At 39.8% G+C, this 15,440-nt stretch overlaps 1 protein-coding gene across 3 annotated transcripts in view; it reads right to left on the reverse strand.

Moving 5' to 3' along the window:
- Positions 1-12,844, reverse strand: part of LARS2 (leucyl-tRNA synthetase 2, mitochondrial) — an 87,539-nt gene extending 74,695 nt beyond the window's left edge. For all 3 annotated transcript variants that reach the window (XM_065629699.1, XM_065629700.1, XM_065629698.1), the window contains exons 1-3: positions 12,763-12,844; positions 9,425-9,675; positions 7,464-7,592 (exon numbers count right to left, since the gene is read on the reverse strand). In XM_065629699.1, coding sequence (XP_065485771.1) covers positions 7,464-7,592; positions 9,425-9,658 — 363 coding nt within the window. In that variant the 5' untranslated portion in view covers positions 9,659-9,675; positions 12,763-12,844. The remainder of the gene's footprint in view (positions 1-7,463; positions 7,593-9,424; positions 9,676-12,762) is intronic.
- Between the last annotated feature and the right edge of the window lie 2,596 nt (positions 12,845-15,440).

The raw sequence follows: 15,440 nt of genomic DNA on the forward strand, positions 1-15,440 counted from the left end.
AAAATACAAATCTCAACAGAATTTTTTAAGGACACACTAGAATATTAGTTTCTGCAGCTTAGCTCTTTTGACCACTGCTATTGCTGACCACCCATCTCTGGACAGAAATGATGAAATAAACCAGATTGTTTTTTTCACATATAATACATATTTTCTCTTATTTAAACCCCGTTTGTTTGGACAAATGCCCTACACTTGCACCCCTACAAATACCTTCTTTTCCTACAGGCTGATGCACATTGAGATTAAAAAAGCTACTCTTGATTGATATTTGTAAAATTTGGCTTCTGAAGATCTCCTGCAGCCAAAAGCAAGGCACAATCTCATTCCTCATGCTCACGAGCAAAAGGATGTTGGAAGAACAGCTTCACTACTGGCTACGGGCTCCCCAAAAGGGCTGACTGATGCTCCAGACAGCCGATGTGCAGACATTTTATAACTGTGCTATCAGCGCTAGCAGGAGTTATCTGCTCACACAGATCTTCCCAATTCTAGCATGTATATTAAAAATATCATACAGTGTATTCACTTATCACATTCAAAAGACAGTTCAATTTAACAACCAATAGCATCCCTCAAGTTAAAGGGCTGGAGAAATACACTAATTCAAGTTTCAATCACAAACCTGTATTTCAAGAGACATTAAAAATATGCTCAAATTAATCTCCAGGATAGATCTATTTATGTAGTTGCTATAGAGATGAATGTAACACGCAGAGTGGTTTAGAAAATGATTTCAAGTTTATTGTCTCTTCTATTTCTCTACTGCGAAAGGCAGCTGTGTGTTTCCGGTCTTCACCATGAAGTAGACAGGTAACTCTCGCTGGTTAAAACTACTAGGTTAGTCTTGAACACAGAGGGCTTAAGATCCTCAGAAGTTCACATGATCTGGCAGGATCAGCTATGAAAGACTGGCATTTTTTACCACTCATCATACCACGTTTTGCACAGGAACATGGAGTTGCAAGGAAACCATTTATTAAGCGTGTGGGGAACAAAGTGCTTGGTAGCTACCACACTGAGCCATCTTTTCAGAAGCAGATTATTAAAAAGGAAAACAGTTGCATCTTGAAACATTTTAGATCCCAAAGACTCTGACTTCGTATTAGCATCGATGTAAAATCATTTCACAGCATGGTCAAAAAATCTGTCCTTAACAACGGCTGGAGCTCTTAATGCAACTGTGGACGAAGCAGAGGAAGACACAGTAACTCCATATATTAATTTCTGAGATCTCAGCTCTTCCTTTCAGAGGATTTTCATCTATTCACTGCCACAACAATCAGCCCATCACACTGACATCAGTAGGTGAGATCAGCAGGTACTACATGACACGAAGCTGACAATGATCTCATAACATTCAGTTCTCTGCCTCCGTCAATATAACTAGGACAGACAATTCTGTGAATTTTCCTCAACGTTTGTAAAGAAACAAAGAACTTGTTTGCTCTGCTGATGGGCTCAGTAGGTCTCAAAACTATGGCCAGGGTGCTGATGTATCTTTCTTACAACCAGATCGATGCACTCTGCATTTTAAGAAAGATGGCAGAATCAGTGTCAAAAATGCCTGTAAATAAATGTATTTATCTCAGAGAGTGTGTGATAAGAGAAGGCGACCAAAAATGAAAATGAAGAGGCTTGCTGACAGACCAGTGATTTGAATCAATACAGCAAATTCCATGCTCCTGTTCTGGTTATAGTCTCATGACATGCTCGACGTGAACTAACCACAAAATGCTGACAAAACAGGTCATCCATGCTTGCAAGCTCCAGGTGCCAGAAAACATCCCTGGCCCCAGCAGCAACTTTCTGTCATCCTCCTTGCACTCGATCTCACAATCGTGTAACAACACACAAGTGAGATAGTAAGGACAGGGGGTTGCAGAGGGGAAAGGAAGGGATGGCTGCTTCTTCCACTGGCTACCTACAATTAGACTGAATACATTGAAAATCTCAGTTTTAAATTGACGGATTACAGATACGACACATTTTAAATACAAGACCTCCAGCTGAATGCAGCTAGATTGTCTTTTAAGTGTATAAGGTAATAAACACCATTACATGACGGCTAAAAATAACCACCACCATCACACAAAAAACTCCGAACAGACAAAGCACACCTGGAAATAGATTAAAATAGTGAATTCTTACTAGTGTGTACATTCTAACAAGGACTATTTCAGTACTCCTCTGCAACAGAATACTGCAATATTAGCATTCTGATAAGGCACTTTCAAATTAAAAAATAATCAACCCATACAGATTTCTATCAAAACATAACTCTGCTTATAAAACACTCTCATGTATTTCTTGTTCCCACAAGATACAAAATATGAAAAATCATTCTATGTCCACACACTACCACAACATTGAGAAAACAAAGGTGTGCCTCTTCTCCTTAATCTCACGCATTCTTGTCTAACATAATTGCATTTAAAATAATATCTCATTTTCTCCTTTTCTTTTGAAATCAGAGTGAGCTCATTAACACCTTCAGTACTTGTTGCTGGAAAACTAAATTTAAATAAGATTCGATTCACACAGGATACTTGTAATACTTCCCAGTTAGTTCATACCACAGCAAATAACCTGGCAAAAGGGCATAACAGCCTCACACAAAAAAAGGTAGAGACTAGCAGCTAATGACGATCGGAAAATGGAACTGTATTGAAATAATTTATCCTACTGATTAATTCATTATAAAGTTTTAATTAAACTTGCCTTTCTTCAATGTCATTTATTTTTTTCAATTTCAAGAGTATTAAGATTCACTGCTGAAAGGAAAAGCAATTAATGAAAATATATCAAATTAAAAAAATATATGTTCTAGATAAAATGAAAACACTCTAAGTCATTGGAGGATATTGTGGAAATATCACTGACTATATTCCAGTCCCATCTATCAGGAGCATTTTAAGTATAAATTAAGAAATCTGATCCTAGTTTACAGGAATTTCACCCTGAGTTGTCCAATGATCATTCTCATTTCTGCACAATTCACACATATGACAGCTTCACTGTGGTATCAATTTCAATTCAAAATTTTATTAAAAAGATATCACAGGAACTATTGAACTGAATCACTCTCTGTTTACCGATTGCTAAGGGAATTATTCTCAGTCCTCTGAGAGGCACAAATTATCCACTTTGGAATTTATCAGAGACATGATAATAACAGTATGATAAAACAGTGGTAAATAATTTTTTCCCGAGCAGCAGCAGACTGGAAATCTGTCATGGTGAAAATTATCATTAATGTCTCTATAATGTGTTCATGGCACTCTCAAATAATGAATAAGAAATCTCTTAACTTCTTTCGAAACTATGACATTTGAATTCACAATATACATGTAAATTCATGAAGAAAAAAGCAACCAGAAACTGCACAAAATGGTTCTGTGTTGGTTTATTAATAGATAAAAATTTGTAATTTAAAATATATAAATTACTTTTGCATAGCATTTTTAAAGAAATATGTTTGTAATAAGATCTGTGACTAGAACCCTACCTACATAAAAAATGTTTTAATTGCACTTCAAGAAAAATATTCTCCTTAACACATTTGGGAAAGAGACTAGCTCACTGCATCCATGCGAAGTAATCTATATCGTTTACAGTTCCCACGCAAAGTCTTCAAACTTCATCTGCAGTAACTAGAATGTAAACAAGTTATCTTACAACAGATGTACTCTACAAATCATTTACCCAGCAACCTAATCCAAGTGCGTGACAGAGTTTGTTTCCCATGCACTGCCCGCAGGCACTTGAGGGGTGTTGGAACAAGACAATGATCAATGCAACTCCCGTGATCCCCACTGTACTGCAATACCCACCTTCATGCACCCCCTACCAAAAACTCCGCTAAGCTGATCACTCATCAGTACACTGAAAAAGTAACTGCTTGCTGTGGTTACACTTGCATCAAATCCTGCCCCTGCACATCATTTAATAAATGTCCAGCCAGTCATGTATCGCAGAAAAGGCTGCTGCTCATTGGGTAATCTGTCCGATTGCCCATTCTCACTGTCATTAGTCATCAATATCATCTACGGCTTTATGCTAAAGGAGTATTTCTTCCAAAAACAGAGAGGGGGGGAAAAAACCCAGGAAACCATATTTATTTTCCCACTTAAAATGCTGTTGGAGTACAGGTTTCTGGCAAATACCAGTAGATTTCAGTGTGTACTACCTTTCTAGAACATTTTAATTGAAACTAAATCAGATCCTATCCAGCCAGAAAAAATGAAATACTAATGTCCCAGTTTAGAAAAACAAAAAAAGAGCATCCAATTGATTTTACACTTTCACAGATAAGATTTCAAACTAACTCCAATATGAAGAAATTACACAAATGCATTCCAAAGAATGCTTCCAATTGACTAAAGGAGCTCTAATCCCTCTGTAAAAGCATTCACGTTTATCCTTATTTAAGTATTACAACAAAGAATCCAGTTCTTGCCTGTTCAGATCAGATCAATATGAAACTAATTTACTATTTTCTCATGAAGGCATTTTCTGAGAAAAACATCTCTACCTTATTCAACATGCATTACTTTCTTACTCAACCATATATACTTTCCCTGATACTTTCCCTCATTGTTTATTAGACAACAAATATACATTTTAGTCTAAAGTTCTCCCTGAGAAATTTAAGTCTGAACATTTTTCCTCTCTTTTTCATGGTAACAGCCCATCACTCCTCGTTGCCTTACTTTCAACCTGCCTCTAGTACAGTTTTATGACTTGCTAACCAAGGTGAGCTCTACATCTATATGTAGAGATATAGTTCCTAAGATTGTTTTCAATGACTCTTCCTTTCTGTTAGTTTGGAAATGATGGCAGCAATTACTACTCAGAAATCTTTCCCTAAACTTGGCTTGAATACCTGAAACGCATTAACTTCTACTTAGAATTTTGACTTGAGAAAAATTAGCAGTGCCTGAACATTCAAACGTGCACTATTTAAGCTGAATATCCAGAAAAAAAAAATATAACAACTTCAAAATTATGCATAGTAATATTTTTTGTTTCTAAAGCATTCTTTCTTTTTATGTACTGAAGAATTCCAGTAATTCCCTGAATACAAGGGGAAAAAAATTCATGGGTATATTAAATTTTATCTATGATAAGACATAACCATGTTGTAGCCTATAAACATAACAATAAAGAAATCTTCAACAGATTGGACAACTGTGACAATGGACAGGGAAAATATCTAGAGGCTGATAAATTAATTGCGAGGAGAAAATCAATTATAAAGACTTCCATTCTAAGTGACGGAGAAATTTGCATGGGTAATCAAGAAAAGGGGTTTTTAAGGTAAATATAAGTTCCAGCAAATTAATGTACATCGGTAGCACAACAGTTCTTAGTCTGACATACTCAGAAAACAATTTGAGAGATCTTTAATGCCTCTTAATCGTACATGAAGGTTAAATTATTCGGCTGCCCAGCTTTATTCATAAATAGATGTTCAAAGTGGTTAACACAACAGAAGATACACATATTTATAGAAATTCAGCATGTTCTATAGGCGCTGTAATATACTTCAAAGTCATTTTTTACATATAATGTAAAAATAAGCTGAAATGCAAGATTTAAAAACTTTAAAAGACTTTCAAAACTTTTCTGGATAAAATAGGCAACTGGAAATAAAAACTTGCTTTCACAGTGGCTCTTGTATTTCATTGCAATTATATTAACTTTTTGTTTTCTCCAATGGTTTCTGTTAAAGGTGCTTACTTCCCCTATATTCAACAACTAACACCTACAGCATCCTACTGGATGTAGACAATTATTTTCACTTTATTTTAGTTAGTACAAGAAGCAGTCAGTTTTCATCTTTTTGAACAGAATTTTAGTGGATATCTCCACTGTTATTGATGAGAAATGAGCTGTGTCCTGAAATGACATCTCCAGTGGTCTTAACATCAAGCAAGAATTAAAAGTCCTTCAAGAACACAGTTGGCTCTTTTTTTTTTTTTTTTTTTTTTAGTGAGATCTAAGTTCTGGTCATTCAGAGGACTTAGGAAAGATTAGCGTTACATTAGACATTGTTTGTGGGGTTTTTTCCTCATTTAAAGTCTAAGGTAGCTATTTCTTTTTTCTGTAATTTTAAAAGCATGACAATGCATTTCTGTAAAGCAGCAGCACATATTCAGTGCATGGTATGTTCATCATTGGCATAAAATACATAGTATATGGAAAGGCAGTACACTGAATAATTCAGTGACAATACCTTTAAGAGTCTCATGGATGGTGATAAATCCAGGAGACGCTACACTTCTGCAGCATTTGTAGCAAGGAAATTGCGTTTAGTACAACAACTAGCAACTAACATTTTTTCTTCATTTCATCATCTTTGTACTCTTTGGAAGTTCTGATTCTTATATTCTTGAGCTGCTCTTTCCCTCTTGAACATAAGAATTCCTTTTTGAGTTTCATCCTGGATTCTTGCCTACTGCTATTTCTTTCCTTTTGTTCCCTACTCCAAAATCGGGTCTTCTTTTTCCATAGTCCTCCTTCTCAGCTTCTTAACATTTTCCCCCTACGAGATGTCTTATTCCCCTTTAATATGGTTGTCACTCAGGCCACAATTCTCCCTTCCTCACATCCTTAAAATTTTATCCACCAGTCTTTACTGTAGAACACCAACCAGGATCCCATCTGTAGGCTGCAGGGACTAGGCTCTCCACTACACCTTCTATCTACTGGAGAGAGAAAAGGGAGCGAGGGAGAAACGAGGGAGAAATGATGGCAGGCATGGGGCAGACCGGGAAACAGAGGAACACAGAAGGGAAATGTGGCAAGCAGATCCAGCGTTCCATATGTACGAGCAAGGCTACAGTAGGGAAGCCAAGGGGTCAGCTGCTACTAAACAGAAACTTCTACAATTACGGTCACAAGATGTGACACGTGACATGACTCCGTTCATCTGACTTACAGCAGCCATGAGAAAGGGTTTCTCTCCAAGCTGGCCCAGAAGAGCAAGATGTCCCTCTGAGTCTGACAAAGGACATCAACCTTTTGTCAGGAGTATAAGAGGTGAAAGGAGTTGATTTCCGTGGTCTCTCAGTTTTCTATTGCCAGTGACGCTTTTTTGCCCCCCATGGTCTCACTGAGATGGCAGTAGGATCTTGTCTCCTCTCACAGAAATGTTTGGGTCCACATGTCTCATCGGCACTGTGCCACACATCAACACACTCAGGTAGCTGACACAGCATCAGCGGTATCATTTGAGACAGCTTCTAACAATTTGTTATCAACCCTGAGTTCTGAGCACCACTTGTTTTAAAAGTCTAAAATTCCAATATTCAAAGCTCCACAGGTCATTATTTATCGATTTGTAGCATATATTCCAACTAAGCCTTAATAGACTTTGGAAAATACCGATTTCCTGACTAGTTCTGACATTAAAACATTAAAAAAAAAACCACTCAGCCCTACTGCTGCTATTTTCTTACCTGCATCCCTCTCATTTTCTGGAACCGAGCTACAGCGTCACTTATGGTGTAGACACGAACATGGCCCATGTGAAGTTTTCCAGAAGGATATGGGAACATAGAAAGCACATAAAACTTTGGTCTTGATTTCTAGAAAGAAATTTTTAGAATGTTATGACTATGTGAGCTAGCATTTCACTTAAATAAACACATGCACACATTATCAACTACACAGCACCATGAAAAGACACAACGTTCTGCTAGAACTGATCCAACTGATCCACTGACAGAGTTCCTAGGATCAAATTATTCGGGGCTGTAAACGGAGATGTTTTACCAGACTTTGCTGCCATTTATATTTTTATTTATATGACACTTGAAAATTATTTTTAATCCACAGTTACTCAAAAAAAGATATATTAATATAACTGCAGCTTAAGAAATCACCGTTCCCTACCATAGCATCTGTCACTGATTATCTACGTGCTTCTAATCGGTCCCACCAAAAAATGAAAACATGACAGATTAAATTATCCTCTTAACAGATAAATAAGCATTTTACTTTGTATTTACAGCAAACATGGAGCTCACGCAGGGCCAGTTGCTTTTTGTCAGCTGAACTGCTGCAACTCACTGAGTGACTAAATCATTTGCAATTGCATGAACAGCCACTGACATGAAACTGTTCAGTTCCACTACATATGCTCAGATCCAAAGACATCTTCCAAGCAGTATCTTGCATAGCGAAAAGTAAAAATTTAATTTAGTTCGTTTTGAGTAAATCGACGAAAGTTACAAGGAAACCAAACATTCTCTCACATTGATTATTCTTAATGCATCTTGTTTACCATTGAATTTATAATTAATACATGCTTGATAAGTTCCTACACTAATTTTCTTATGTTAATAATGCAAAAAACATTATGGGCAGCTTTAACTATTCGGCACCAAACTCTATTCCCATTTATCATATATTCCTTCTTTATCGCTTTTCTCCAATAATAGCAAAATTAGAAATACTCTGAATCCTTCATTGCAGCACTATACACTATTTGCCTCTTAATATGAGATGTTATTAAATTTACCTCAACAATAAGCATAAAAGATCATTAAAATGCCATTTCGAACTTAGCATCCATATGATATATATATGATATCTACATATACATGTATTGTCAGATATTAAAGACACAAGCCTAAATTAATTATCTCCCTGCTACATGTATGCATGCACATCATTTTCATCTGTTTTATTCCTCAGAAAAAACAAGCCTCTCTTCTCTCTCCGACACTTTAATTGAATCATTTTTTGGTTGGAGAGGGGGCACATTTTAGGAAAGACTAAACAAACATGAAAGGGCACAAAAATGGTTTTTATACCTATGTGACTGAGCATAACTGTGAAGGCAAAAAGAGTCAGAGACTGAGATTACAATTGTTTTCAAGATCTTTTATTGCATGGGAAAACTTTTTTTTTTTTTCTGCAAGACACTCATTATTCCTAGGACACTGTAAACCAGGAAATATTTTTTAAAAATCACCTTCCCTTAACACAGATTTTAATTAATCACAATATGCATTGTAATAGATTTGTCATGAACATTGGGAACAAGATCTTTAGAAAATTGTTTACAAAACTTATGAACATAGAAGATCTTTCTTTTAGTACTTTAAATAATTAATTACTAAATGAGGTATAACATACAAAGAAAGAATTGATTACTTAAATACTTCCTAAATTTACAAGCTCATACCTTGCTGATTGTGTTTTTCCTCAAATTTTTTTCCTCAAATTTTTTTCTTTTTTTCCACTAATTTCACTGTTTTTAATAATCTACTATCACATAAAAGTATTTTCCCCTGAAATGTAATATACATCTCATCATTATAAGCCAATTGTACTAAGTAATTTTCAGTTCATTTCATTGTGAAAAAACCAAAACTATTAATCATGTAATCTCCAAATTTCTCGTAATGCTTACATCAGTTTCTGAAATTTTGCAGAACTGATCCTTTATTCTTGGGAGCCACCAATTTTCAACTCTTTTTCTTGTCTGCAACCCATAGTTTTTTTCCCATTTCCCCGTCTCACTGTAAATAGTTCTGACACAAGCAGGAACCAGTCTTCTCTGCCATTTAATTAATCCCAGGAAGACATTTAGTTGTCTCTTCAAACACAAGGAACAAGTGCCAACTCTCTGACAAACCAACTGCATTCTTAAGGTTATGATATCTGAAAAAGAAAAAAAAAGGTATTTCAGTCCACAATATGTAACAAATTCTGTGGTTATTATTATTGTACAGAAATTTGGTAGCTATGAAACATATTATAGCTTGATTTAGATTACTTGGCTGTTTTCCATGGTACTTGCATTTTATTCCCATGCGTTTGAATTATAAAAGCATTTGTTTTTTAGCTAAGAGTAGGCCTTTGCACAGAACAAAACTGTTCTGTTAAGATTTCTCCTCTAATAAGATACAATTCTTGCATTCAGTCTCACATAAAAGCAGGATTAGCAAACTAAAGGTTCAAGAAACCCAGCTTACTGAACAGAAGATGGCCAACAGAGTGTTAGAAAAAGATTTATAATGAAATAGGGAGAAGCAGAAGTTGGATGAAATTATCCTGTAAAACTACTGAATTTGTCATCGCTGAAAAGATTTGGAGGAGGAAGACTATATTTAGTAGATTAAGTGCGTATTCTAAATCAACTATTTGCTAAAGGGCTTCCTCCTCAGTATAGTTTCCTGTAAGAACTGCATGAGAAACTTACACTGTACAGACAAGATATAATTTAACAAGTCAAGCAAGTAAAGCAACTCAGTTCTCTATCAACTAAACATCCAGCTAAAAGAACACCTCAGATGCTTTTGAGTGAATCTTCTAAAATAAAAATATTCAGATGTGACAAAGATCAAACAGTCTGCAAGTTTGTTATTGGTCTCAATAAACATTTACTGATTTTACACCCTACAGTAGGACATACGGCATTAAAAACCCCTCTGCTGAGAAGATTTCTTCCCCATCTTAATGTCTAATTCCTTTTTCAAAAATGTTATTTATATCAATATTTCCTATCCTCTGTGGTTGTATTTTTACCAAGTTCTAACTTATACACTTGATTGCTGTACCAAGCCAGCTATTTCAGTCAGCTCATAATTTTTCTTGCAGAGTTATATCAGTAAAATCTGTGTGTAGAGAAACTCTGCATGAAGAACAGTTGTATTTATGTATTTCCCATATGATAACAACATTACCAGTAGAAATAGTTGCTGTACTACCAAAATTGGGTCCCCAGTATAGCTAGTGGGAGTTAAACTTTAACATCCACCACATACATGTACACAAGCCCTCCTTGCCTGTATCATTACATACGTACAGAATTGCATCTTTCTCTCTTACCAAGGAGGCTGTTTGAAACATTTTTTTCATTTACATAAGTCACACAAGTGCTTTGAATTTTTTGTTGCTAATCTCTAAAATCTCTCTCACTTGCAATAACAAATCCAGGGCTGAACTCAGGATTCCCAGTGCAGGTACACAGAAGTTATTCAGGAGACACCTAATTTCTCCTCCTCCATAACCTCACATTTATTCAGTCAGCTCAAAATGAGCAAGCGCACTTCAGTACTTCATTGCTTGGCTTATTTTTATTAATTATTTCCTTATTATTTATGTCTTATTTCTATTATTTCAATTTATTTTACAACAGAAAGGACCACTTCCTTATAGCAGGCCATTTTCAGCATTGCTGATCTAAAAAAATTATGCATTTTAAAACGTAAGTTATACACACATGAATCCTTCATTGAAGAGAGACAAAAAAGACACGAGCTAGACCCCGCACCTGCGCACAGCTCAAGAGAAGCCAACCTGCCAATGTCACACCTGCCAGGGCACATTTGGGTGGCCTCAGGCCCTATGGGTCACGCGAGCAGGGTTCAAAGCAGCGGATGCGAGTGGGGAAGGGGATGCAGTCTGGGTCACACAGCATTAGAGCAAAGCTCATCTAAACACATGGACACCCAGGATGAGAAAGAGATCTGTGGTCTCTTTCCTGCTCCCTGACCCCCTCATGCACAAGATGTGGATGACCAGCAAGTCAGACACTGGGCTGAGCAAGGACGTGTAGCACATGAATTACAGAATGTCCTGAGTTGGAAGGGACCCACAAGGATCATCGAGTCCAACTCCTGTCCCTGCACATGACAACCCCACAGTTCACACCATGTGTCTGAGGGCATTGTCCAGTCTCTTCTTGAACACTGTCAGGCTTGGGGCCGTGACACCTCCCTGGGGAGCCCGTTCCAGTGCTCCACCACCCTCTGGGGGAAGAACCTTTTCCTAATATCCCCTGGCACATCTTCCTGCCATTCCCTTGGATTCTGCCATTGGTCACTGAAGAGTTCAGCGCCTGCCCTTCCTCCCTCCCTTGTGAGGAAGCTGTAGCCGCCATGACGTCTCCTCTTAGTCTCCTCTTCTCCGGGCTGAACAAACCAAGTGACTTTAGCCGCTCCTCATACAGCTTCCTCTCCAAACCCTTCACCAACTTTGTAGCCCTCTGAGCGTGACCAAATGCAAGAGAAGTGGCGTTAAGTGGTTTTGCCTTTCCAGGCTTGTGCGCATGGGCCTAGGACAAGAAGGGTGACCCAGCCCAATGTTGTGTGGGTCTCTGAAGCAGCAGGTCACAATCTAAACCTGTCTGGCTCAGGAAGGTGTGCCAGGAGGGGAGGAAGGGGCCGGGCCTGACAGAGGAACCAAGGTTGAGACCCCGCTCTGGAAGGATGCAATAAGCACACAAGAGAGGAGGCCTCTACTAAATTAAGATACTGAAAACTGCTTGGTAAAGGCCAAAGCATTTCATTCACCCTGCAAGTGAAACAGGCCGCCAAACTCCTTTCTTTTCACTGCTGCTCAAATTTGAATTAAAAAATAAAATTTAAATCTCCCGACCTTCCCCCGCCCGGCCCCGCAGTTTATCAGCAAAAGCCCTGGGCTGGTGGCCCGCTGCTCAAAAGCATGGGAGCAGGCAGCTGCCTCGGCGGGAAGGAGCGAGCGGGAGGGCAGTCCCGCGGGGCGGGAGGCTCGGGGAGGGGCGCTGCGGGGCACGGGGGCGCTCCGAGGGCGTGCAAAGCCGGCGGGGCAACCAGGCTAAGGGCGAGGGTAAGCGCGGCTGCACGGCTGCACGGCTGCAGGGACCGGCGGCAAAGGCCGCCCAGGGGGTGAGCGTGAGGAGGAGCGGAGGCGGGCGGCCGTTAGAACCGTTGGGCTGACAGGAGGCGAGCCCCGCGCTCGCGCCCGCCGCTGGGGGACCGTTACCTGCGCGCGGGAACCCGCCGCTGCGCCTCAGGCACCCTCAGCTTCCCCGCGCCGCCATCTTAGTCTCCAGGTTTTTCTTTTGGGGGGGCGGGCGACACGCACATGCGCGGAGGGGCGTTCTCCCGGGGCGGGGCTGTGGGGTGGCCTCTCCCCCTCTGTCTGGACCGAAGAGACTGAAAAAAAGTGCGGGAAATGTGCTGTGTTTTTAACCCTGGGCCTCCGGGTAGGCGGAGTGGGAGGGAAGCGTGGCCCCTGCCGTCCTGCCGAAGGCCACCCGGGTGCGGTGCCCGCTGAGGCGGGATTCACTCGGAGTCTGCGTTTAAAACTTGACCTGCGAACGTTTCAGGAGGTGTTTGGTGAGGATGAAGGAAGAGCAGGCTGCTCACCTGAGTAACACATAAGAGCACTGCTGTAGGTCTGAAGGATCTTGTGCTGGGCACCGCGAGGCTGAGTTTGTCACTGTATCTTTGTATTTCAGATATTTAAGGTGTAAACCTAGGGAATCGACAGCAAATAAAAACATTAAATAAATCGGGGTTGAATCTGTGCATAAGTTGTACAGTCTTTGATTAATTTGCTCACCTCCACAGCACATACAGATACTGTGTAAGGTAACCATACAGTTCAGGGCTAGCATTTTGTCTTCAATAATTTTATTTCCCTTTCGTAATTTTTTTTAATAGAGGCAGATTCTGAAATAATAGTTGTTCTGTGATGTTGTTTTGACTAACGAGGAGAAAAAAAAAATCAGAAGTCAATAAAGGCAATCTAGAGCAGCATAATTAATTCTACCTCTGGCTGGAAAACAACATTGTACCCAGTTGTCAACAGTGTGCAGCTCAGAGTTGTTTTTAATTACTGCAAGTAGCTTCTAGTAGCCTCCAAGGAACAGGAATATTTTTTTTCTTTTCCTGTGGATTGTGCCCTTTTGCTGCTGGCAACTGTTGATTCTTTTCATTTTAAAACCTTTTTCTCCACCATGGGTTTCCAGCGGAGTTTAAACCAACACATTCTGTTTACGCAATGCAGTGCCTACAGTAAGGTGAACCTTTTTGTACTCTAGAGATAGGGGCTTCTTACATGACTAAGTATTTACTGAGTAGAAGTTTTCTGCTTGTCGTGTACCTGTCAAGTATACTTAAATTATAAGCTTTTCATCACAAAAACGAACTGAGAGCAGCGCTGATGCTCACTCTGCTTATAACCTAGTACAGTTTCACCAGGACTGTGACAATGTGCCCTTGTGGCCAAGAAGGCAAACAGTACCCTGGACTGCATTAAGAAGAGTGTGACCATCAGGTCGATGGAGGTTGTCTTCCCCTTCTACTCTGCCCCAGTGAGGCCGCATCTGGAGTACTGCGTCCAGTTCTGGGCTCCCCAGTTTAAGAAGGACAAGGAATTACTGGAGGGAGTCCAGTGGAGAGCAACAAAGATGATTGAGGTCTGAAGTTTCTAAACATCTCAAGGGTGGGTGTCAAGAGGATGGGACCAGACTCCTTTCAGTCGTGCCCAGCGATAGGATGAGGGGCAACAGGCACAGACTGAAACACAGGAGGTTCCATCTGAATATGAGGAAAAACTTCTTTACTTTGAGGGTACCAGAGCACTGGAACAGGCTGCCCAGAGAGGCTGTGGAGTCTCCTTCTCTGGAGACGTTCAAAACCCACCTGGACACCTTCCTGTGCAATCTGCTCTGGGTGAACCTGCTTTAGCAGGTGGGTTGGACTAGATGACCTCCAGAGGTCCCTTCCAACCCCAACCATTCCTTGATTCTGTGACTGTGCATAATTTTGCTTTGCTTTCCTCTTGACCTCCCTCTCAGAAGTGATGATGACTTTGTTTTAACAGACCTTCTCATCCTAAATTTGCTGCTGTGTGAGTTCCTGAGCTGGGGGAGGATGAGGAATTTTGCAGTGTGGGGGAACAGGCAGTGAGATCCTCAGTCTCAGGATAAACGAGAGCTCGTGACCAGGTGGGACATGTTTTCACGTTGAAGGATGATTTCCCTCGCACCAGCCTTGATCCCTGAGCTCTCCTGATACACATAGGGTCATTTGAGGGCTTGTGTCCCTGCTCACTCCCTGCCCTCCGCTGGGGCTACTGCCTGTTAAGGAGAGACAGATGACCCAGCAGCATATCCAACACCTGCCTGGCCTATTGAGATGCACCCTTGTTGAATTTAATTTTCATTCGTGTGGTGAGCGTGAGCTGCCTTAGCTCTTACTCATGATCCCTGTTGGATTCAGCTCAGGCACCTGAGAGGTTCCCACTTCCAAAGAGAAGTGACCTCACATGGGAGAGCTGGCTGTCCTTGTTTGCAAACGAAAAACTCTTTACTTTGTGTGGGTAGTGCCTTTCACCTTGACTGGGGACAACACGGTAGGGCTCAGAATGAGTAGAGGTAGCAAAATAACAAGATAATTATTTTTTGTTTCCTTGAAAACATTTTAAAAGTCTAGCCGCTATCTCAAATTTAGAATTATGATTTTTTAAATACATTTAAATCTTAGGGCTGTTGAAGTAGCTAACATTAAACATATTGACCTATATTCCTCAAGGCCTGCCATCAAGATTATAGCTGATTGAGTAGTCAGACCTTTGTCTTATCTTTTTAATCCATCCATTTCACTAAAATATTGCGTTCTCGTCCTGACAATCTTCTTATGTATTTCATTTGC

This window comes from Caloenas nicobarica, chromosome 2, assembly GCF_036013445.1.
Source record: "Caloenas nicobarica isolate bCalNic1 chromosome 2, bCalNic1.hap1, whole genome shotgun sequence".
Classification (NCBI taxonomy): Eukaryota; Metazoa; Chordata; class Aves; order Columbiformes; family Columbidae; genus Caloenas; species Caloenas nicobarica.